The 24,114-nt window shown below is 40.9% G+C and overlaps 1 protein-coding gene across 1 annotated transcript in view; it reads right to left on the reverse strand.

The window, feature by feature from the left end:
• Positions 1-24,114, reverse strand: part of LOC100350992 (acyl-CoA synthetase medium chain family member 4) — a 50,063-nt gene that overhangs the window by 5,935 nt on the left and 20,014 nt on the right. The window contains exons 5-14 of the mRNA XM_002711831.6: positions 18,919-19,129; positions 15,062-15,269; positions 9,263-9,406; positions 8,472-8,628; positions 5,840-5,919; positions 3,805-3,928; positions 2,405-2,485; positions 2,165-2,266; positions 1,591-1,718; positions 1,394-1,493 (exon numbers count right to left, since the gene is read on the reverse strand). Coding sequence (XP_002711877.3) covers positions 1,394-1,493; positions 1,591-1,718; positions 2,165-2,266; positions 2,405-2,485; positions 3,805-3,928; positions 5,840-5,919; positions 8,472-8,628; positions 9,263-9,406; positions 15,062-15,269; positions 18,919-19,129 — 1,335 coding nt within the window. The remainder of the gene's footprint in view (positions 1-1,393; positions 1,494-1,590; positions 1,719-2,164; positions 2,267-2,404; positions 2,486-3,804; positions 3,929-5,839; positions 5,920-8,471; positions 8,629-9,262; positions 9,407-15,061; positions 15,270-18,918; positions 19,130-24,114) is intronic.

A 24,114-nucleotide genomic window follows, 5' to 3' on the forward strand; every position in this document is an offset into this window, starting at 1 on the left:
CCAGACATCACCTACGAATGAAGCTCGGATATAATGATAAAGTGAGATTTGTGCGATCTAATAGAGATGAATGTTATGCGAGTGCAAGGAGTGCAGTTCGTACAGCTAAGTGCCACGTTCTAGTTTCATGTCATGCATATGTTTACCATTTCAGTCATACTGGTCCTATTTATTATACAGGAAATGAATTTATAGATGGTCACTTACTCTGTCAAATCCTCATTGCTGGAAGCGTACCGTAGTGGGATAAATGGAGGCTCTAGAGTATAAGATTTGAAGGGCATTTGAGGAGGCCTAATCTGGAAAGGATACTGTATCAGGAAAGACTGACTGATCTCTAAAAGGGCTTTCTTTTCTTGTATTTTTAAAAATAATTTTTGCATTTATATACAAGGACCACATTTCATGTATTTCATATGTACACATTTAGGAGCATCGTGGCCTTGTAGTTTTTGTTTCTCTCTGTAATGCTGTTTAAACTCAGCAGTTATCTAGTATTTGAGATAACTAAGCTTATTATATATTATTATTCATACATCAATTCCAGTTGGTGCTTACTTCAGCTGATCAGTTTCAATCAATTATATTAAGAGAATGAGAATGTGGTAGCAAGAGGAAAATACTTTGGAGCATGGAATAGATCAAGAGTTGAGAGTATATAGGAGGTGATAGTATGGTATCCGTAGTGTCACTGCAGTGGCTTACCGGTCTGTGAGAGGGAGATACAGAAAGAAATGTGTGAAAGGAGGATTTTAGATGCGCTGTTTTGACATCTTTCCACTTGCTGAGTCTGTAGGAAACTTTCACGGGGAAAGGAAGTCTGGCCAGTGGGCATACCGTTCCTGGGATCATGTTGGCTGGAGATGTGATCTAAGATAGCCAAAGGGGATCCTAAGATTTGTGTGAAATGATTGGAAAGAAAGCTTGCTGTTTTCCTAGAGGGGCGGGAAGGTTGCCGAGCTGTGTAAGTCTGGAATTGGTTGCTGTCAAGTAGAAAGAACAGGCTCAAATGGAGCCAACATAACAAATAGCAGAGCAAAACGAGGAGAAACTAACTCTTGCCAACTTCACATGAACCCTCGGATGTAGCTGTACCTGAATACCTCTTACTAATATGAACAAAAACATTTTTTTTCTTTTGAATTAAATGAGTTGATGGTTGAGTTTTTGCCACTCACCACTGAAAAATCCTAATATACCCCTTAAGGGACAGAATTCATTTGCTAAGTTGATTGCATAGGATACGTTTTTTTTTTTTTTTTTTTTTTTTTTGCCATATCTGTCCTCATTAATGAGAATTAAATGATTAATCTTGATGTGATGTTGAACATGGGTAAATGGATGGAACTTAAAAATATGCAATTGCTACTTTAATCAGTGGCATTCACTCTACCTCTCCCCGGATTGGATCTGGACTACTGACAACAGCCGATTCAACCACTGCCGGGTGCTCGATGAGTGCACTCTCCACCTCAAATGGCCCGATACGGTACCTGAGCGGGAAAAGAAAGCTTTGAGCACTGTCCCCCCGAGGAGGAGATCTCCTTCTCTGACAACTTGGGCCTTTCTAAGAGTGGCAGATGTACAAACCCAGAGGATATGATGACATCATCTGCTCTGCCGACAAACCAGAAGTACCCATCAGTGTCCATTACTCCTCTGTCTCCAGTGACATAGAAGTGTCCTCTGATTGTGGCAGCAGTCTTCTCTGGATTGTCCTAGTCATCAGAGATGGTATTTGGGGATTAGTTTGGATACAACAGAGATAGGGGTATGATACCCATTAAGTGACTAGTGCTTTACACATTGTACTTCTAAAGGAAATTAAGTTTTTTTCAAAAAAGATAATTCCTCCTACAAAATACAAAAGGTCTAAAAGGGTATAATAAAAATTAAACCTTTCTTCTGCCTCCAATGCCCCCAAATCCTCCCCAGGCCTCAGCCTTCCCAGTTTTCCTTGTGAGGACAAGCGCCGAACCTGTTTTCTTAGGCATGGACTACCATCTTTGCAGTACTCTCAGGTGGTACTCTCCCCATTTTACAGCCGAGGAAATAGACTTGGAATTTGTTACTTGCCCAGGGTTATATAGCAGGATATGGTGGAAATGAAATGTGAAACTCATGTCTGTATTAAAGTGTGATAGCACTATCCACAGGCTCATACCACGTATTCAGAGAAGAAACAGAAGGGCCGTGTGGACTTGACTCTGAGGGCAATTTCCCCCTCCTTGCCAGGTGGTAGGACACTGCCATTTTCATCTATAATCTAGAATGAAAGAAACAGTTCGGGTTATTAAAATGTTCTTTACACAAAATGGGAATGGGTTACGAATAGTTGTGTAGCAAGTAGCAGAAAACTGCAAAACCTTCTTTTGTGGGCCAGTGAGACATTTTCTCAACCCACCTGGACATCATAGGGCAGCACTCCTTTCCCCATTGAGCCTGGTTTAATTTCTTGTCCCTTCTGATTGGCACAAATTATTCCCTATTGAGAAGACATGTTTTATATATACGTGTGTAAAAATTCATTTTCTGTAGATATTTATATTATGACAATGAGACTTAAGATTCAGATCTGGATCATTTTCCCAATGTGCAGCTCATCTTCTGAAATGTGGTTTTAGGCCACTAGTCCTTTTTTTTTTTTTTTTTTTTTTTTTACATTTTAGGCTTTTATTCAGTGAGTTAAATCATAAGGGAGTGAGAGCTTTATCTAAGAGAGAGAGGTAAATCTGGGTTCATACCGAGCACCAGGAACCAGCCACGTGGAGGAGCATCTAGGCCAGGAAGCCTAGGGCGGGTGGCCCGAAGGCCACGTGCCCTGGAGGCGCAGGGCTACAGCCAGCCCTCTCCTGGCAAGAAGCCAGGGCCAAGAAGAGAAGGGCGGGACACACCATGTGCCAGGCTTTTAACCCACTTCCAAAGGGGAGTGGTTAATTAACCTGATTGGCCGGTGGGCACCCATGTGTGGCCAGGTAGGGGCATGAGGTCACACAGGGGTGGCCACTAGTTCTTAACTTTGAATGTACATCACAATCACCGGGAGTTTCTGATTTAGTGGGAGTAGGATGGGGGTCTAGGAATTTGCGTATCTTTTAAAAAACATTTATTTCGCTATTTTTAAAGTCAGAGTTAGGAGGCACAGAGAGAGAAAGATTTTCTATCTGCTGGTTCATTCCCCAGAAGGCCACAATGGTCAGTGCTGGCTCAGGCCAAAGCCAGGAGCATCCTCCAGATCTCCCATGTAGGTGACAGGGGCCCAAACTCTTGGGCCATCTTCTGCTGCTTTTCTCAGGCCATTAGCAGGGAGCTGGATCAGAAATGGAGCTGCTGGTACTCAAAGCAGCACCCATATGGGATGCCAGTGTCATGGGCAGTGGCTTTCCTCACTATGCTACATTGCCAGCCCCAGGAATGTGCATTTCTACCAAAACCCCAGATGGTGCTGATTCTGCTGGTGTGAGGACCACACTTTTGAAAACCACTTTAGACTCCATTAAGCACATCTTGGAATAGATTCCCCATGGAGGCACACAGGGGGGGTCCTTTCCAGCACAGTTATGACCTTCACCAACCCCTAAGACCCCTGAAATTTCTCCTTAATGGAGAGGGGGCAGAGAGACTGTGTGAAATAATCACAGCCTTCAGCCAAACCCAACTGAGCAATTCACAGGTTTTGCTAACAACTGACAAGGTAAAGTATTCTGGGAAACTAGAGCATGATTAGGGCACTTTAAGAGCTCAGTTGACAGTCATGGGGCTGAACAGCTCCCAGTATGTCCAACGTTGCTCTTGAAATAATACCACTTCTGTCTGTCCGTAGCCCTCGTACAGCTCCAGCCCAGTTTGTGCCTTCCACTGTTCCAGCACCTCTGGATTGAGTGGCTCTCCTCCGGTCAAGCAGTGCCGTAACTTCTTGAATTTATATCTGGAGAGACAGAATTGCATTTGGTCTTTGGGGAAAAAAAACCCAAGTAGCATTAACTGCAAGATAATTAGGACATTCAAGCAAGAAGCCAAGGAACTAGGAGAGGCAAGTCTTAGGAAAGTTCATTCAGTGAATATTTGTTGGACCCTTAACTATATTGCCAGACATTGTTCTGGGCACATAGGCATATTAGTGATTGAAACAATGATTTCTGAAGGAGCTTAAATCTTAGCAGGTGGAGAATTTAGCTGTTAAGGAAAAAGGTGGAAAAATACTAATGGAATTTTATGTATCATTGAGTATTTATTAGACAAATGATACAACCAATGATACAGCTGAGCAGGTGCTATGGTGAGACAGTTTCAGGAGAGCTCTTAGCATCCTCTCAACCTCTGTTTTACAGATAAGGAAACTGTAGCTCAGACAGGTTAAAGAACTTCCCCCAGACCCTCCAATTATAAAGGGGTGGTTTGGATATTCTGTGCTCTCCGTTACTACTCATAGTCTGGTGTCACCATGCCTCTGAGGTGGTTCTTAATCTCCTCCTTTGGGTGAAGTTGACTGAGGCTGAGCAAGGTCATCTTGAGTGTCTGAGGTCACACTTTTAGGAAAGAGCAGAGCCTTACATGATTGACTTTGAGCTTGGTCTTTTGTTTTGTGTGTGTGTGTGTGGTTTTTTTTTTTTTTTACATTTTATTTATTATTTATTCGAAAGGCAGAGTTACAGAAAGAAGGATGGAGAGAGGGAGGTCTTCCATTCGCTGATTCACTCCCCAGATGGCCACAACAGCTAGGGTTAGGCCAGAGTGAAGCCAGGAGCCTGGAACTTCCTCCAGATCTCCCTGGGATCCAAATATCTGGGCCATCCTCTGCTGCTTTTCCCCAGCCATTAGAAGGGCACTGGATTGGAAGTAGAGTAGCTAGGACGTGAACTGGTACCCATAGAGGATGCCAGCATCTCAGGCGGCAGCCTTACCCCTGCACCACAACATCAACTCCCTGAGCGTGATCTTTTAACCATTGGCCTTACTGGACTCAGCTGAGAAAGCCTGAGACAGCCCAGTTCTCATACGGTGAAGTTCCAGTGAGTGGAAGGTGTGGGCAAGACAGGAATCATGCATGTTCCAAGTAATCCATAAAGAGCTCCTGCAATTGCCCTTGAAATGTGAAGAAGATCACATTTTGAGGGCCACAAGGGAGCTGACACTGACTAAGAGAAGAGATGATTCATGTCTGATTTATTCTAATCACAGCACTTCCCTCCTGGGCATCCACACTTTGGTGGGGCAGAGGGTAGACAGGCCTGCACTACTCACATGGTTTCTCTCTTCCTTTCTCTTTCCCCCATGTATGCCATTTGAATTAGTTTAATAAATATACATTGCAGCTATTGGATGTTTGGGTAATTTGGATAAATTGAATATAACCTTCATTAGCTTTTCTTCAAAGAAGTATAAATCTATTTATTTTATGTTTCTGTTTTGTTTGGGCTGTTTCTAAATTACCATATTTCTAAAAGAGTGGTAGTAGTGGACAAACTTCTTTGCATGAGACTGTAGGATTTAGGTTGTCCTAGAAAAATGTCCAGTTGCCCCCTGGAAGCTATCCCAGTGGTTCTTAAGCTGAAGGATAATTTTGTCCCACCTCCCAGAGACACTGGGCAATGTCGAAGGACATCTCTGATTGTCCCAAATCAGGGGAGACACACTGGCATCTAGGAGGTGAAGGCTAGAGATGCACTCACGTATCCTCTACTCAATGCACTGGAGAGCTCCACATGACACAGAATTATTCAATCCAAAGTGACAATTATGATGAGATTGGGATCTCTCCTGTGTTGAAAGGGGGAGGGCTGTGATGCCAAATGATAGCTTTTGTGTGTGGTGCAAATGGAGATTTCTGCCCAAGTACCTCTTCAGGTCCTTCTGCACAAGCATCCGATACACAGTGGGAGCACTGCACAAAGTCGTGATGGGGTAAGTGGTAAGCGTCTGAATGGGAAAGAAAGACACAGATGTCAAAAGCAGTAAACTTGGGGCCACAACTAATGCATCTTCTCATTCTCTTTCATTAATTCATGCCCATCTCATGATCACTACTGAAACAAGAAAGCAAATATTTATCATTTATTACTATGTGACTGTGTGTTGGGAATTTCCAGTTGTTGGAAAGAAGTGTATGTTTTAGAAACAGACATACACAAATTTAACAAGTAATTGATTCACTTGTGGAGTTTCAGAACAACTCAAGGTATGAACTGGTGCTATGGTTTGAAAAAGATTTGGCTGCTGAATTCATACAGTTATTTAAACCCCAAAGTCATAAACTAATGATACTAAGAGGATGGAAACTAAATCCAATTATGGTGTTTAGGAGTGGGGCCTAGTGAGCGGACCTTAGGCCACTGGGGGCGAGCCCTCAGAAGGCTGTTCTTAGGAGAGGTTTAGTTATAAAAATCTGAGTCGGGCCCAGCTGTTTATTCTGCTTCCTGGCTCACTCTGTGATGGTTCCTCTGCACCTGCTTCCTCTTCGCCATACGTCAGCCTCATCAGATACCAAACCAGTAGGGCCTGCCTGATCTTGGACTGTGAACATCCAAAACCGTGATCCAAAATAAACTTCCTTAGTAAGCAGCATAAGTATTTTGAAAGCTGACAATTTTTTATTTTACTTCAGGGCTACAAGTTACCTTCCATAGTGGAATTTTATAACCTCTGCCTGTACAGGAGTACTTTAAAAGTTCATAGGAAATGAAATGAAAAATAGTTTATTATGGTACACATAAATTTTGAACTCCACATCTAATTTTTTTTCATAATAAACATTTTCTGTGAACATTTTAGAGACTCCTCATATACTCATATAGTCACATATAGCACTTACTCTGAATGTATAAAATAACCTACTGGGCCCTTCTTAGCATAATTCCTGTAAAAGGATATGTCCTTTTGTGTGGATGGATAAAGGCAGACATATGCATTTTTCAAGGCCTTTTTTTAAAGATTTATTTTTACTTTATTTATTTATTTATTTTTACTTTATTTGAAAGGCAGAGTTAGAGAGAGAGGGTGAATGAGAGAGAGAAAGGTCTTCCATCTGCTGGTTCACTCCCTAAATAGCCACATCAACCAGAGCTGGGCTAGGCTGTAGCCAGGAGTCAGGAGATTCTTCCAGATCTCCCACATGGGTACAAGGACCCAAGCATGTGGGCCATCTTCCACTGCTTTCCCAGGTGCATTTGTAGGGAGCTGGATTGGAAGTGGAGCAGCCAGTTCTAGAACTAGCACCCATATGGGATGCCAGCATCGCATGCGGCAGCTTGACCACAACGTTGGCCTTTTCTTAATGGCTTAAATTTTTGGGAACTCAATTAAACCTCCAATTCCTTAAATCATGTAATGGTGTAGGCATCTTAAATCTAGAGAAATACTAGTGTTTTAGAGGTCCTCTTTCTAGAGGAACAAGTTTCACCATGTCATTTAACATATTGACAATGTGTATGAAATGTAAGCTTTTGAGAGACGACTCTCAAGATGTGTGTATAGGCTATCTTGATTGTCATAGAATAACTTTATCTATAAATGAGTACCTCTACTGTGTACACTTGGTTCCTAGATTCTAATTGCTTTTTTCTAAGTGTAATGTATTTATTTAAGAATAGAATAAATTTATGAAGGCTTTTATAGCATTTAAAATTAACTTTGATAGTACTTAAAAATTTCTGCTTTGTAAAGCAAAAATTATTATTTTAGAAATGTAGTTTTTGAAACTGTAGAGTTAACTTATCTTCTTCATTGCACTTTGCACACTTCAGGTAGAGGTCCCAATTCTTATGATATCCTACATTTCTGTTAAGACCCTCAAACTGCCTTCTCAAATCAGTTAGCAGAATAATTTGGTGAACAGCTTCTGTTCACACACAGGTGTGGTAGGTATTTAATAATACTTACATAATTAAACTGAATTGATTTTTCTTGGTTGAAAAACAGCTGTACTGATCACATTTTTCTATAGGCTAAAGCCATCTGATATCCTAGTCTAGTCATCTTTGGCCAAGAAGGCAAATGCCTGGTTTCCAAAAGAGTGTTGTGTTCTGAGAATTAAGAAAGTGAGAAACACAGGGTGAGAGGATAATAGAAGTAGCTACTCTGGGAGAAAGGCCACCACACCCTTAATCTCCACTCAGGAATTAAGATTTACCAGCTATTATATTTGTTTCATTGAATCAGAAATGAAAGATTTGTTTAGACTGGAGAATTGTAATCTATTATTTAGAACCAGGCTACAGATTAGAGTGGTCGCAGCCACAGATTCAGTGACACTAGCAAATTCTCAGCAATTTGAAGCAGTAATCTGGATCTCATGCCTGTATTGTGGATGTTCCCCCAAGACTCTGTTAAATATTTTCAAAAGCCAAGTAGACTTTGCTTCTTTAAAAGAATGATTACAAGAAGCCTAGCCTGCTGAAGAGATTATGTCTCTGTGGCCTCTGGGGGATATGGAGGAGCTGTAAAGGCAAACGTAGCTGAAGGTCATGACTCACATCTAGGAAAGTGTCCGTGTCAAACTGGGCCATCCGATGCACAAAAACACAGGCCCCCTGAAGCCAAGAAGAAAACACGCTGCCAATGGCAGCCTTGATCCAGCCAGTGTCTGACATGTTCCATATGATATCTGAGGACTTCAAATCCAGCCAGTATCTAAACAGACAAAAATAAATAAATACATTGGAAAGCATTTGGAAAGCAAGCAAACTTGCCCTAGAACCTTGTTGGTGGTCTGAGAGTGAACTGGGAGGCTGGTTTAGCACAGTTTTCTGAGTTTGCCTATTGAGGTGATGACTATTTATTGACCAGATACTACGTGCCAGGCATTGCTTCATAATAGTGATCAAAGGAGAGCAGAACTCTTATTTTATGGAAATTGATAATAATTATACAACAAAGTGAGTTAAGTATATAAATAAATATTGTCATTTCAGATAATGATAAATTCTATGCAGAAAATAAAACAGGGTATTATGAGAGTTTCACATTAATCTTTCTTGGAGTAAGGCCTTTCTGGGTGGGTAGATTTGCCTGAAATGAGGAGAAGGAGCCAGACACGGTATCATGGGATTGAATCAGTATTTATTACTAAATTCTTGCTTAATTGGTTGGTTAGATGGTGCCATTTACTGAGCTAGGGGTGAGGCAGGGACAGCAAGAGTTCTGTTTTATAGATGTGATTTTGAAGATAGCTTATTGCCATTCAAGAAGAGGTGTCAGTTAGGCAGTTTGATATGCATATTAGCAACTCAGACATAATTTACTGAAAGCAGAATCCTCTCCCTACCTTCCACAAAGGGTGTATCCAATGCCAAGACTGCTTTGAGAGTGCTGTGCCATCTTGGGAGAGCCTGTGGTCCCACTGGTGAAATAAATGGCCATTGGTTCTTGACTTCCTGTCTCTACACAGCTATGCTCTTCAGAGGCAGACCTGCAAAACATGGACCCCAAGATGGTGGCAAAAATTGGAAGAGTAGTATCGATGTTGATATTTCTTTTCTCTACTACTTGGCCATCTTGTTAACCAGAAAAGAGTTAATGGAACTGAACCTGATCCAAAGCTTCCCTTGAGGAACTCCTCTATCTTGGAGGGACTTTGAAGATCAGTACAAAGATTTAACAACTCAAATATTCCTCTTCTTTTCTTAGCTTCATCTTCCTATAAGCCAATTAAATACCCAAAATAGCTTTCCATATAGGTAACCAATGAACCTTCATTTCCTTTATTTAAACATAATTTCCTAAGTGATTTTTTTTAAAAGATGTATTTATTTAATTGAAAGACAGAGTTAGAGAGGGGAGCGGGAATCTTCTACCCACTGGCTTATTTCCCTAATGATTACAATGGCTGGGGCTGGGCCCGACAAAAACCAGGAGTCTGGAACCCCATCTGGGTCTCTCATATGGGTGGCAGGGGCCCATGTACTTGGGCTATCTTCTGCTGCTTTCCCAGGCTCATTAACAGGGAGCTGGATAGGAAGCAGGGCAGCAAGAACTTGAACTGGCACTCATATGGGATACTGGCATTGAAGTGCACCACAATGCCAGACCCTCTAAATGATTTAAATTTTTTTTTTAGTTTAAAAAATCTATGAATTTTTAAAAATAAATATTGAATCTTTGTAAATTAATATTTCAGAATCTTTTATACTTAAAGGAAGATCCTTTGGCTTTTGAATCAAACTTTTACATAGCTTTTGTTCCGTATCTTCAGCATGTTTGGAACATATCTGAAACCACCCTACCCATCATACTGAGAATGGCATGATGGAAAGATGAATGACTTGGGTCCATGTTAACTTCATCAAACACTGAATCAGTCAACCCTCCCTCAGTTCATCTTGCCTCTGTGCTTCTTATTTGTGAGATAATAGAATTCTTTGCATTGTTTCAGTCACTTCTTGGGTTACTAAAACCAAAAGTATTCTAACTGGTAACAATCTCTATAAGATTGTGTGTAGATAGTACCAACAGTTCCTTTGATCTACTTCTGTATAAGTACATATGCCATCCCCTCATTTTGAAGGGTGGACCAGGTATCCTCTCCTTGCATCTGGGCTGGCCTTGTGACTTGCTTTGATGACTACAATATGGCCAAAATTCTGGGATTTCTCAGCCCAGGCCTCAAGAGACTTTATAACCTTCCCTTTCCCTGGGATAGATGTGGGACAACACAACAACCATAGTTCAAACTGCCCTGCTGGAAGAGGAGACCATGTGCGGCACAACGGAGGAGCCTGAACTGACAGGCAGCAGATGAACTCTCCATGGGTGCTCCAGCCCTAGTAAATACCAGCTGCCCTGCTGAGCCCTGTGTGCTTTTCTGACCTGAAGGACCATGAGCAAACAAAGTGATTGCTGCCCTGCATCACTAAGTTTGGGGATGGCTTGCTACTCAGTGATACATAACTGATTTAATATCTAAGAATTTTTGAGACTCTTGTATCATATTCTTAAATTCCCTGGTTGAAGGAAATAGGGACAAGGATGCCATTTTCATTAATCTTGATAATAAATTCGTAAGATTGCCATTGAAACTATAAGCCGAAGAGGATTATTATATACATATACTATATTGTCAAAAATAATTTCATGAAATATTAACATGGCTTTCTTGGTAGCCTAATTTCTTCCCCCAAAATAGAAAAATAATACTCAGTTGCACTGATTTTCAGTATAAATGTAGGATGAAGTCACAACGTTTGGCTAGAAACAGGAGGGTTTCCTCACAGTGTCTAACACACTGGTGATGGTGGGAAGGCAGTAAACTCAACACAAATGGAAAATGCTTGATATTGGGGTTTCTTTGTTTTTGTTTTTAACTAAAAAATAAAAAAGATACAATCTGTGAGTGACAGGGAGATGTTCAAGCAGTGATTCTATTGACTGACGTCATTTGCCCTGGACATCTGAGTTCTGAGTTCTCTTTTCATATTTTTGGAGTTGACTACATATCGATGACTTCCAGATTTGTATCTTTACCTCCATAAGTCTAAGGCTCATATACCCCCTGATAGAATTTGAATTTTCACACACCTTTCGAACTCAGTATGTCCAACTCTGAACTCATTGTCTTAACCTCCTGTGCTAGCTCTTCCTCCAGCTTATTAGTTAAGTCCCCATCTACCCAACCACCCATATGAAAAAGCAGGTCAGCCTTAATGAATTCTTCCTTCAACTTCTGTGTCCCATCAGTCTCTCCAAGTCCTGCTGGTTCTTTAGTTTGCTCCCTTTCCTCCATCGTATTCACCAGAGCTCAGATTTAGATCTGCATAGTCTCTACCCTAGATTAGGCTGTACGATGGTGTCTAGGTCCAACTTGATCCTCCTCAAATTCATCCTTTATACAGTTGCCAGAGGAATCTGTTTAAAATCCAAAATCAACCTTGATCATTTGCTTATTAAAAGCCATCAATGGTTCACATATTTTTAATATTTAGCATGGCATTTGAAATATTTCACAGTCTGGCCTCTTCTTCTTCCAACCTTCACTCAGACTCATATTTAGTTATACAGCTACCCAGAAGGGCTTTAGTCCATTTCTTGCACACTTCAGTGTGTTTTGTTTTTGGGTGGGTTGGTTTTGTTCTCTTTTGTTTTTGCTCATGTTGTTCCTGTGCCTAGAACACTATATTGATTCCCTCAAGATCAGAACACAAGATTATTAGCTCATAGTACTAGGACAGAAAAAGAAAAGATTAATCCCGCCTATAATTTTACACTTTCTCTATCCCATCATGAATAATCTAGGAAGTTGTTCATGGTCTCGTATCCTTGGGAGCAGAAGGGTGCGAGGCCATGTAATTAACTCCTTGAATGGAAAATTGACTCTAACTATGTAACATTAAGCCTCATTATTGCTTTGTGTGGTTTCCTGAAACACAATTATCCCTACCTTAGCTTTTAGAGAAACAAGAAATCCATGGCCTTTTTGAAATTATACCACTCCAGAATTGTTTGTTTGAAGTGGAAGTTCCCTCCAACTTGAAAACCTCCCCGCAAAATGTACACGTTTCAATGTGAAATCCATGAGAGTTTGCAGTCCTTTTCAATCTGTTAATTTTAAGGCCTCTTGCAGACTCAGTAGAATGTTGCAGAGTTGTTCAGGACAAGAGTCTCTGAAGTGAGGCCAGGCTGTGGCATAGCAGGTGAAGCCGCCACCTGCAGTGCCGGTATCCTAAGTGGGTGCCAGTTTGAATCCAGGCTGCTCCACTTCTGATCCTGCGATTTGCTGTCGCCTAGGGGGGCAGTGGAGGATGCCCCAAGTACTTGAGCCCCTGTACCTGCGTGGGAGACCAGAGGCAGCTACTGGCTCCTGGTTTCAGATCAGCCCAGTTCTGGCCATTGCAGCCATTTGGGGAGTGAACCAGTGGATGGAGGACTTCTCTCTCTCTCTTTCTCTCTCTCTCTGCCTCTCTGAAACTCTGCCTTTCAAATAAAAATCTTTTTTTAAAAAAAAGGGGTCTCTGAAGTGGGGGTGCTTGTTGCTCAGGGAGTGTGCAGGGCAACACTTACAAGGAAGAAAATAAAGGAACTTCCTTTATCTGTATCTTTTTACTCATTTTCTAAAGCTTCCATTTCTGGTATTTGTATAATTCACAGAAGTACATGTACACCATTTATAAACACATACATACATACATACATACATAGATGTGTTAGGGAGTGTGTTAAAAATATTTTACTGGTGGAGATGCATATTTGATTAATCAGAATACCACTGCCTTAGGAATCATGACACTGTTGAATGACTTTGTTAAGTTGAATTTGGTAATAGCAGTGATAATTACTGTAATATTTATGGAGTAATTACTGTGTGCCAGACATTATGCTAAGCATTCTATATACTTTATTGCACTTGATTCTACAAGCCCATGAAGTAGATACTATTTTTATCCCCATTTTATGGGTAGAATACAGAGTTTCAAAAATTTACTTGATTTTCCCAAGGTTACACAGCTTATAAAAGACACAAACAGGATTCACTAATGTGGCCCTTGGGAGAGAATTCGAAAATTGACCAATCGAATTTTGTTTACGTTAATTAGTGGGATAAAATTTCATCCTTACAATGGAAACTGCCCTATTATTCAAAGGATTTATATACCTTCCCTTTCTATAAACTTCTCTGGAAGGATTTTTTTTTTTTTAAAGATAGAAGTTATTTAACACCTCTTTGAAAAATAATGCCATTAATTAACATTTTATTCACTTAACAGCTCAGGAAGCATTTTCTCATATTTTCTCATATTGGCTTATTTTACCCTCAAAACAACGTGAGATCCATATAGTATAAATACCTATGAAAACTGAATTAAATGATCTGTTTTGTTCATTCATTTATTCGGTAAATATTTATAAAGCACCAGCTCTGAGTTAGGGACTGGGGCTAAAGTGATCAGACAAAGTCTCTACTTTCGTGGAGCTTATAATTTAGGACAGGCCTTGGTAAACTTTTTCTTTCTTTTTTCTTCTTTCTTTCTTTCTTTCTTTCTTTTTTTTGACAGGTAGAGTTACAGACAGTGAGAGAGAGAGACAAAGAGAAAGGTCTTCCTTCCATTGGTTCACTCCCCAAGTGGCCAAAACGGCTGGCGCTGCGCCCATCTGAAGCCAGGAGCCAGGTGCTTCTTCCTGGTCTCCCTTGCGGATGCAGGGGCCCAAGCACTTGGGCCATCCTCCACTGCCCTCCCGGCCACAGCAGAGAGCTGGACTGGAAGAGGAGCAACCGGGACTAGAACCTGGCACCCATATGGGATGCTGGCGCCACAGGTAAAGGATTAACCAAGTGAGCCACGGTGTCGGCCCTGGTAAGCTTTTTCTATAATGAGGCAGATAGCAAATATCTCAGGCTTTTTGTGCATGTGCCCCATGCACAAGGCAGGCTTTGTACAATGACTCAGCTCTGATGCAGTAACATGAAAGCCACCATAGCCAATGTGTAAACAAATGGGCCTGACTGAGTTCATATGAAACTATTTACAAAAACTGGTGGTGGGCCGGATTTGGCCTACAAACACTCGTGTGGCAACCAGTACCCTGGAGGAGAAAACCAGACTCTAAATAAAGGAACAAGTGAAGGGACATGATGACTCTGATAGTGATCAGTGCTATCCAGGGCTATCCAGTGATAGAGTGGCTTGAAGGTCTGCTGTAGATAGGGTAGTCAGGGAGAGCCTCACTCAGGAGAACACGCTGAGCTCTAATCAGACAGCAAGGAGCCAGCTGTGAAGAGGACTGGGAAAGAGCATTCCAGGAAGAAGAAACAACAAGTGCAGAGACCCTGATGTCTCTACATGCTTGAATAATAAGAGAGAGTGTGGTGACAGATTGGTCAGGAGAAGTTAGGCCAGGGTCAAGCCTTGTAAAATATTCATCATGGCCATGGTAGGAAGCAGGAAAATGGAGGCCAATCCTCCATTTAAAGCCTTCTGCCCTTAAATTCTTTTATTGGATTATTTTCTGAGAAAGAGCCTGGGTCAACTCACAGTATTTCTGAGTCCTTGGAGACAAGGAGACTCCAGGATGTAGCTGTGATGTAGCTGTGATTTGTTGCTCGTGCTGCAGGTAAGCTGGGAAAAATACTCACTGAAATAGCTCCTGGAAGCTGAGCCACCCATTCCGGCTCTCTGGAGACACCAGGAGTTTGGTCTTCAGATGAGGACACTCTGACACGATGGACTCCACCGCTGGGGCCACTTCCTCACTGGCCACAATGCACTTGGCCTTGGACACGCGTAGCCGGTAGAGGATATCTTTTGCTGTCAGCTGGGTTGTTCCCGGCATAAAGACAAGCCCTGGGAAGGACAGAGAACCCTGAGCTGAATAGAACTGTTGCCCAATAGTTAAGACTCTGTGGGTGGGGAGAAGCTTCAGAGTCCAGCCATCAACTATTCCCTCTTTGGTCCCCAATGGTGTCCCACAGGACCCTGATCACTGGGTGATCCTTAGAGCACTGGCTTTGGTCTAATCTCCTGGCCTTACAACTTACTAGCCTGTGACCTTGATCACTCTGGGACTTCTTGTCCTTATTTGTAAAGTGGAGATAATAGTAATAAGTATTTGGCATTTAGTAGGTGTTATAATGGTGGGCCATTATGTAACATTGTAACGTACTATTTGATCATTATTTTGAAACACTTCAATAGCACTTTACAGCTCATAACACTTTATAAACACTATCTTGTTCTATACTCTAAACCAATGATCTCCAAAGTGAATTTTGCAAGGCAACCCATTGGAAATGAGTAAAAAAAATTACTGGAGTTAAGTAAAATTAATGAGTTACTAGAATTCTTTTTATGTTTTTATCTCATTTTTATATATGTTGCATAATATACATAGTATATTTGTGCACTAGAATAGTATAAATAACTCAGATAAGTCGATCTTGTCCTAAGTGTTTTTTATTGATTTTATAAGCAAAAACGCGTAGACTCTTTTCTAAGCAACCCTTGAAGGTCCATGCAGTTGTTGCCATTTGATGGAATCTGAGATTTGGCTGTTGAGTAGCCAAGCCAGCTGTCAAATTGTGGATCCCAGAGATCTGGCATCGTCCATGCTTGCACAGACTAAGTTGGCCATGTTTCTTTTATCCCAACTTCTCACTCATCCTAAACATTAGCTTGAAATGGACTTTTCCTCATGAGAATAATATATGAGGGCTCTTCAAAAGGTTCATGGAAAATGTACATTTTCTTAAGTACCTTCAGAATGGCAGAATTAGATGAAAGACACAAAGCTGGTGATTTACGTTTTCTAAAGTGAATCAGTGGGGAAGAAATGGAATTTATATAAAGTAGAACAGACAGCCACAACCATTTATTGAGCACTTACTAGAAGCCTGTTATCTCACTTAAAATTAATCCTAGTGCATAGATGACAACTTGCCCAGTGGTTGTATTATCAGCAAATGACAGAGCCAATATTCACAATACATTGTCCAGACTGCTAAGACCTGTGTCAAATACTAGAGTACTTATTTCTTGGTGATTTCCCTGAAGTTAGCGAAATAGGGAGATGGGGAATTGAATTCCTAGGAAAGTTTATTTTATTGAGTATATTTTGAATGCTCTCAGATGTCATCCCATCCTGAAGAAAGAAAGAAATATGCGAGAATGAAGAAGTTGGTTAAGAAAATACCTCAGAGCATCTCAGAATGTTACTCAATATAAAATATAATTTATTCTATAAACCACTAAATGACTCACAAATAGTTTGTACTCTTGATGGATTTGTGATGTGAAGATGCTCAATGGCTAGACCTCTGACTTGAGAACCTAGTGAAAGTTTTCTTCTAGTGGATTTCAGATAGCAAGTATCTTGGACTTTAGTGATACACTTTACAGCAAAAGCAAAAAGTTTTATGATGTGGTATAGTAAAAGCAATCCCCACATTCACACAGAAGACCTAATGATTATGAGTTAGAAAACAATCTTTGCCGCCGGCGCCGCGGCTCACTAGGCTAATCCTCCGCCTTGCGGTGCCGGCACACAGGGTTCTAGTCCCATTCAGGGCGCCAGATTCTGTCCCAGTTGCCCCTCTTCCAGGCCAGCTCTCTGCTATGGCCAGGGAGTGCAGTGGAGGATGGCCCAAGTGCCTGGGCCCTGCACCCCATGGGAGACCAGGATAAGTACCTGGCTCCTGCCATCAGATCGGCGCAGTACGCCGGCCGTAGCACGCTGGCCGTGGCGGCAATTGGAGGGTGAACCAACGGCAGAGGGAGACCTTTCTCTCTGTCTCTCTCTCTCACTGTCTACTCTGCCTGTCCAAAAAATAAACAAACAAACAAACAAATAAATAAATAAAAAAGATAGCATTGCCACAGGGCAATAACCTAAGACCAATATAATAATAATAAATATGTATTATAACAATAGAAGACAAATAGCCTAATCTCAGGACCAGATGGAGGATGTAACTGAGATTCTGAGGGTTGTGGAGCCAGGATGGGCTCAAATCAGCAAAGGAGAACACGGAGTCATGAGCCGTGTATTATGAAGCTTCTCCTAGGAAAAGTTCAACAATCAAAGATTATAAGAAGAGCATTTGTAAAAGAAAAATATAAATGGCTAATAAAAAAAATACGAAAAAAAAAAAGAAAACAATCTTTAACTTCTTGCTTTACATTTAATTAAATGTTTTAAAGCATTTTTTTTGTGTTTGGGGTTATTTTTTGGCATATCATAAGTTGTGTATGTTATGTTAAGTAGTATTAAATACATTTTGTAACAAATAAAACCACCCTTAATCTCCCAACCCACAATTGGTTTCACATTTGCAATTTCCCCTTTAGAGTTAACACAAAAATTTTATTTTTTGCTGGTTTTATTTAATATTGGCAGTAAGAGCACTTTCAACATCATTTTAAAATCTCTATTATGTTAATATTATATTATCCTTATTATAAATTATCTTTTCAGTGCTATCTCATCAAATTGAGGTATCATAATTTCAATAAGCATGACTCAAATGAACTTAGTTCTCAGCTAAGTTATAGTATATTTAGTCATTCTATTTGTTTCTAATTTTTTACTATATTAATGATATTGCGAAAAGCATCTTTATAGTCATCTATCTCTTGGTGTTTTATTTATTTTTAATTGATGTATAAACATTTATGTCATGTTTTAGAGCAGAGGGATTGGCCAAGCTTTCTAAGTAAAGATTCAGACAGTAAATATTTTAAGCTTTGCAGGTCACAGGATCTCTGCCTCAGTAGCAGTTCTGCTGCTGCAGAACAAAGGGAGCCGCAATATGTAAATGAGCAGGGCTGTATTCCATTAGAACTTCAGTTACAACATCCGATGGCCAACCTGGGGACCAGGGTGTGCTGACCCCTGTCCTAAAGGGGAAAAGAATCCTGTTGGAATGTTTATTGGAGGTACATTATAAATAACTACTTTGTGAGAAAATGTGTCATGAGATACATTCATCTTTTTCTCTGGAAAGAGGCAGAGATTTTCCAACCGAGGTTTGCAGCTGTAGTCTAACACTGCTAGCATTCTCAGATGATGTTTATTCTTTTTGTATTTCCATGTCTGGAGAAGTAAATTCTCCAGCACTTTCAGAGAAGTAAATGCTGGGTCATTTTGATGAACATGTCATGATCCAGAACTACAAAGAAGCAGTTGGTACTCCCGTTTGCTTTTTTAGAGCTTTGAGTTTAAATCCTAATTGCATAGCTTTCCAGATATGTGACTTTGGCAAACTTCTTAACTTCTCTGAACTTTGGTTTCATCTGCAAAAAAACAAAGCAAAACGAATACCCACTTCTTAAGGTGGTTATTATTACATTGTAACTACTCTTAATTTCAACTCTGCTTCCCCTGTCCTCTCTCTCTGTGTGTGCTCTAAGTACAGGTTTACTCATAGCTGACATTTCAGAAAAAGACTCAGTCTCTCAGTTTTGGCATGATTTAGAAATGTTCGATATTGGCACCAACCTGTCCTCATGCAAGCCACATTTACCAGCCACCACTCTGGGATTCGGGGCAGGATCACGGCCACTCGGTCTCCTCTCTGCAGGCCGCAGGGCTTGGTGAGTACGTTGGCAGCCTTTCGAGACAAGGTGCCCAGTTCTCTGAAGCTCCATTTCACCTCATCCCCTCTGCCATTCACCCACCAGAGGGCTGGATTGGCTGGTCTCTCCCCTGCCTGCCAGGGATGTGTGAGAAAGAGAGGCAAAGGCTTACATGACTGGTTACAAGATAGATACTAGGACATCTGCCCTCTCGCCCCTGTTTTTGTGCATTCTCCTAATAGCACCCCTATTTGACTTTCAGGGAACATAGCCTTGATGAGACAACCCATCAGGGCGCTTGCTCCACTCTGACTAGTGGGTGGGCCTGTGGCCAAAGCTGGGCAAGTCAGAACCTTCCCTGGCCTTTGAATTTTCTGAGCAGGACCAAAGATAGAAAATGGCTGGTGCTTTTACATCCCCTGGGAGCTATCCTGTCTCTTGTCCTTGCCAAGACTGAATGTCCAGTTTCCAGCCCAGTTTTACAAGCTCTCTCATATTCTTCCAATGAATAAATGCCCTTTTTGCTTAAGTTACATTCTGTTCCAACCAAGTGACCTTGGTGAATGTACTGAGTTCAGTGAGGAACCTGACATCTGTTGGTAGCCAAGGGCTGAGGTGTGGATTTCCCAGGTCACAAAGAGCAGGGTAGAGGGGGCATGAACTTCTTGATTGATTTCCTTGATTGATTTCCCCATGTTTCTACAAAGTGAGTCTTTGTGCTGCAAAACTTCTTTGTTTTATGTATTACCTAGTGGAAAAATATTACCTTTTCTTCTTTCTTCCTCCTATATGGAATGTTCCTTTAATGTTATTTGATTGGAAAATACTTCAAAACCCAGTTTACATTGCAGTTCACTTCTGAGCCTCTCTTCCCCACTGGCCCCCACCTCTCTGGGTTTCTTCAGTATTATGCTCCTACTCCAGGTGATCGCATTGTGTACACTGTATTATATTACAGATGTGTCCCCACCCTATGAATGCAAGCTCTGTAAGATCAGAGGTTGGGTTCTTGTTTTTTGGAGCTGTGTGACCTTGGTTAAGTAGCTTAACTTCTATGAGGTTAAGTTTCTTATTTGTAAACCTCTGAGGCTTGTGATGGGGATTTGATGAAATAAAATAGGTCAATATTTCACAATCTGTAGTCATTTGAGTATTTACTATTTCTGCCAGATCTGTCTACACCTGTGTTATTATTCTTTATTTTTGTATATTCTTTACATTGACTCACTTTTGCTTGTATGCCTTTACTTAAGAAAGAAAATAGGGGTGAGTGTTTGGTGCAGTGGTTAAGCCTCTGCCTGAGATGCTTGTGTCCCGTATCAGAGTGCCTGGGTTAGATTCTTGGCTTGGCTCCCTATTCCAGCTGCTTGCTAATGTGCACCCTGGGAGGCAGCAGTGATTGCTCAAGTAATTGGATCCCTGCTACCCATGTGGGAGATCCAGATTATCTACTGGGTTCCTGGCTTATGCCTAGCCTGGCCATGGCTCTTTCTCTCTCTTTATCCTCTCTACCTTTAAAAAAAATGAAAATAAATAAAAATTTCAGAGCTTGGGGAAGATGGCAGAGTAGGGAGAGAGCTTGCTGCTCTAGTCTAGGAGAAGATAGTTTTTAAAAAAGTGGAAAGAATGGAGTCTCAGGGAAGAGTAAGGGAAAAAATAGCAGAGGAAACTCTGTCAATTGGAGGGACACAGTGGACCTCTAAGTGGAAGGCGAGGACATGCACAACTCAGAACCCCAGCAGCTGAGAGCCTCTGCACCAGCTTTGGAGAGTGTGGTGAGACCAGACTGCAATAGCCCAAGTCACTGGCAAAAAAGATGCAGGAAGAGCCTAGAGGGAATCCAGCTTAGAGCCCTGTAGGGGATAGTGTACCTGCCAAACTAGAGGAGAAAAAACAAAGATGAGGGACACTTTCTCTTTCACCAGTCACCCTTCAACAGCATCCTGTAACAAGCTGATAGAAAGCAGGTGCCATTTTGGACATTCATAACAGCTATACCCAGCAACCAGCAAAGTGGAGACCCTTGAGTCTGGTGGAGAGAACAGATGAGGCTGGGTGCTCATGACTGTGGGAGGCTTGTGAGCCAGGACATTGAAAATGCTGAGGCTGTGTGGACTCAGAGTGTGGCTGGGACTTTGGACTGTCACTGTGGGAGATGCCACATGATCAGGGCTCTCTGGTTACCTGGTGAGGGACATTGCTGGGGAATCTGAGCTTACACTGAGGACTGCACAGATCCTTTGTGTGGTCCTTGTGGCAGAGCAGATGAATAATATGCCTACTGGGGCAAACGCCTAGGCACTGGTCTCCTTTGAGGAGAGGAGCTCAGCTGAGTCTATGCCAACAGACAAGAACAAACCTCCCCTCTCATTAAAAAAAAAAAAAAAAAAGATATTCCATGCCAAACTTGGGTGTGTCACCTTAGACACACCCTTCACACTTGAGCACTAAATGGAGCTCCTTCGCCATACCCACCACATGCCTCTAGGTATTCCCTGAAAGCAGACACTCCATTAATCCACTCAGACATAGTCCAAAGATAAAAGCCACCAAAGTGAAAAAACAAACCAATGAGTATTTCCACAAATGCCTAATATCTAATGCCCCAATTCAAGAAACAAGAATAAGGAAGACAACATGATGCCCCCAAAAGAACACTTAAATATTAAATTGTGAAGATGATGAGAATGAAGGAATGCCAGCAATGGAATTCAAAAATTGATCATAGGATTACTCTGAAGTAATCGACACAAATGCTTAAACTAATGAAATCCATACATGACATCAAGGACAATTTCTCCCATGAAATTGAGATCTTAAGGAGAAATCAAAAGGAAATCTTGGAAATGAAGAATTCAACAGAACAAATAAAAAATGCAGTGGAAATCTTTAACAACAGAATTGGTGAAGCAGAAGAAAGAATATCTGACTTAGAAGACAAAGCACAGGAAATTATACAGTAAGACCAAACACAAGAAGAAGAAATTAGAAAACTGAAAAGCACTGTTGGTTATCTACAGGATACTATCAAATGACCGAAAAGATGGGTTCTAGGAGTTCCTGAAGATGTGGAAGGAGAGAAAGGATTATAAGACCTTTTTAGTGAAATAATAACAGAAAATTTCCTTAATTTGGAGAAAGAAAGGGACATCCAGGTACAGGAAGACATGACCAGAAAAGATCTTCACCATGACACATTGAAATCAGACTCTCCACAGTAAAACATAAAGAAAAGATTCTAAAATGTGGAAGAGAGAAATGCCAGGCTACTTTCAGAAGATCTCCAATTAGACTCACAGCAGACTTCTCATCAGAAACCCTGTAGTCTAGGAGAGAATGGTGAGATATATTCCAAGTATTAAGAGAAAAAAACTGTCAACCCAGAATACTATACCCCGCAAAACTCTCATTTATAAACAAAGGTGAAATAAAGACCTTCCATGACAAAGAGAAATTGAAAGAATTTGTCACCACTTGTCCAGCCTTACAGAAGAAGCTTAAGGATGTGCTGTACACAGAAACACAGAAACATGGTAATCACTATGGAAGAAGGTAAAGGAAGGAAATCTCCCAGTGAAAGTACAAAGGAAATCCAAAGTAAAAAATAAGAAAATTATGGGAAAATGGCAGGGCAAACTTATTACTTATCAAGAGTCACCTTGAATATAAATGTTCTCAACTCTCCAGTTAAAAGACACAGACTGGCTAAATGGGTTAAAAAATAAAACCTACAAGAAACACATTTCACCAACAAAGATGCATGCGGACTAAAAGTGAAAGGATGGAAAAAGATATTCCATGCTAACAGAAACCAAAAAGAGCTGGTGTAGCCATCCTAATATCAGACAAATAGACTTTAACACAAAAACTGTTAAAAGAGACAAAGAATGGCAGTATGTAATGATTAAAGGATCAATTCAACAGAAAGATGTAAGTATTATAAACATATATGCACCTGGTTACAGGACACCTGGCTATTTAAAAGAAAAGTTAAGGGACCTAAAGGGAGACATAGACTGAAATATAATATTAATGGGGGATTTCAATATCCCACTTTCATCAATGGACAGTAACCAGACAGAAAATCAGCAAGGAAACAGCAGAGTTAATTGACACTATAGACCAAATGGACCTAAAAGATATCTACAGAACTTTTCATCCTATATTGCAGAATACACATTCTTCTCAGCAGTGCATGGAACTTTCTCTAGGATTGACCACATGCTAGGCCATAAAGCAAGTCTCAGAAATTCAAAATAATCAAATTCATACCATGCATCTTCTCAGACTACAATGGAATGAAGCTGGAAATCAGCAACTCAGGAATCTCTACAACATATGCAAACACATGGAGACTGAACAACTTACTCCTGAATGAACAGTGGGTCACAGAAGAAATCAAAAGAGAAAACAAAAAATTTCTGGAAACAAATGGAGATGACATATCAACATATCAAAACTTATGGGATACAGCAAAAGCAGTGTTAATAAGAAAGTTAATAGCAGTTGGTGCCTACATCAAGAAATTGGAAAAGGTCGGTGCCATGGCTCATTAGGCTAATCCTCTGCCTGCAGCACCGGCACATGGGGTTCTAGTCCTGGTTGGTGCGCTGGTTCTGTCCCAGTTGCTCTTCTTCCAGTCCAGCTCTCTGCTGTGGCCTGGGAGGGCAGTGGAGGATGGTCCAAGTGCCTGGGCCCTGCACCTGCATGGGAGACCAGGAGGAAGCACCTGGCTCCTGGCTGTAGCGGTCATTTGGGGTGTGAACCAACAGAAGGAAGTCCTTTCTCTCTGTCTGTCTCTCTCTCACTGTCTAACCCTGCCTGTCCAAAAAAAAAAAAAAAAAAAAAAAAAAAAAGGAAAGGCACCAAATAAATGAGCTATTAATGCATCTCAAGGATCTAGAAAAACATCAGCAAACCAAACCCAAAACTAGTAGGAGAAAAGAAAAAATTAGAGAACTCAATGAAATTGAAACCCCCCCCCAAATACTAAAGATTAGCAAAATGAAGAGCTGGTTTTTTTAAAAAATAAACAAAATTGACACACTATTGGCCCAACTAACCAAAAAAAGAAGAGAGAAGACCAAAGTCAATAAAATTAGTATTTCTTCTAAATACT

The sequence above is a fragment of the Oryctolagus cuniculus genome, chromosome 19 (genome assembly GCF_051225735.1).
Source record: "Oryctolagus cuniculus isolate XC-2025 breed Fujian yellow rabbit chromosome 19, ASM5122573v1, whole genome shotgun sequence".
Classification (NCBI taxonomy): Eukaryota; Metazoa; Chordata; class Mammalia; order Lagomorpha; family Leporidae; genus Oryctolagus; species Oryctolagus cuniculus.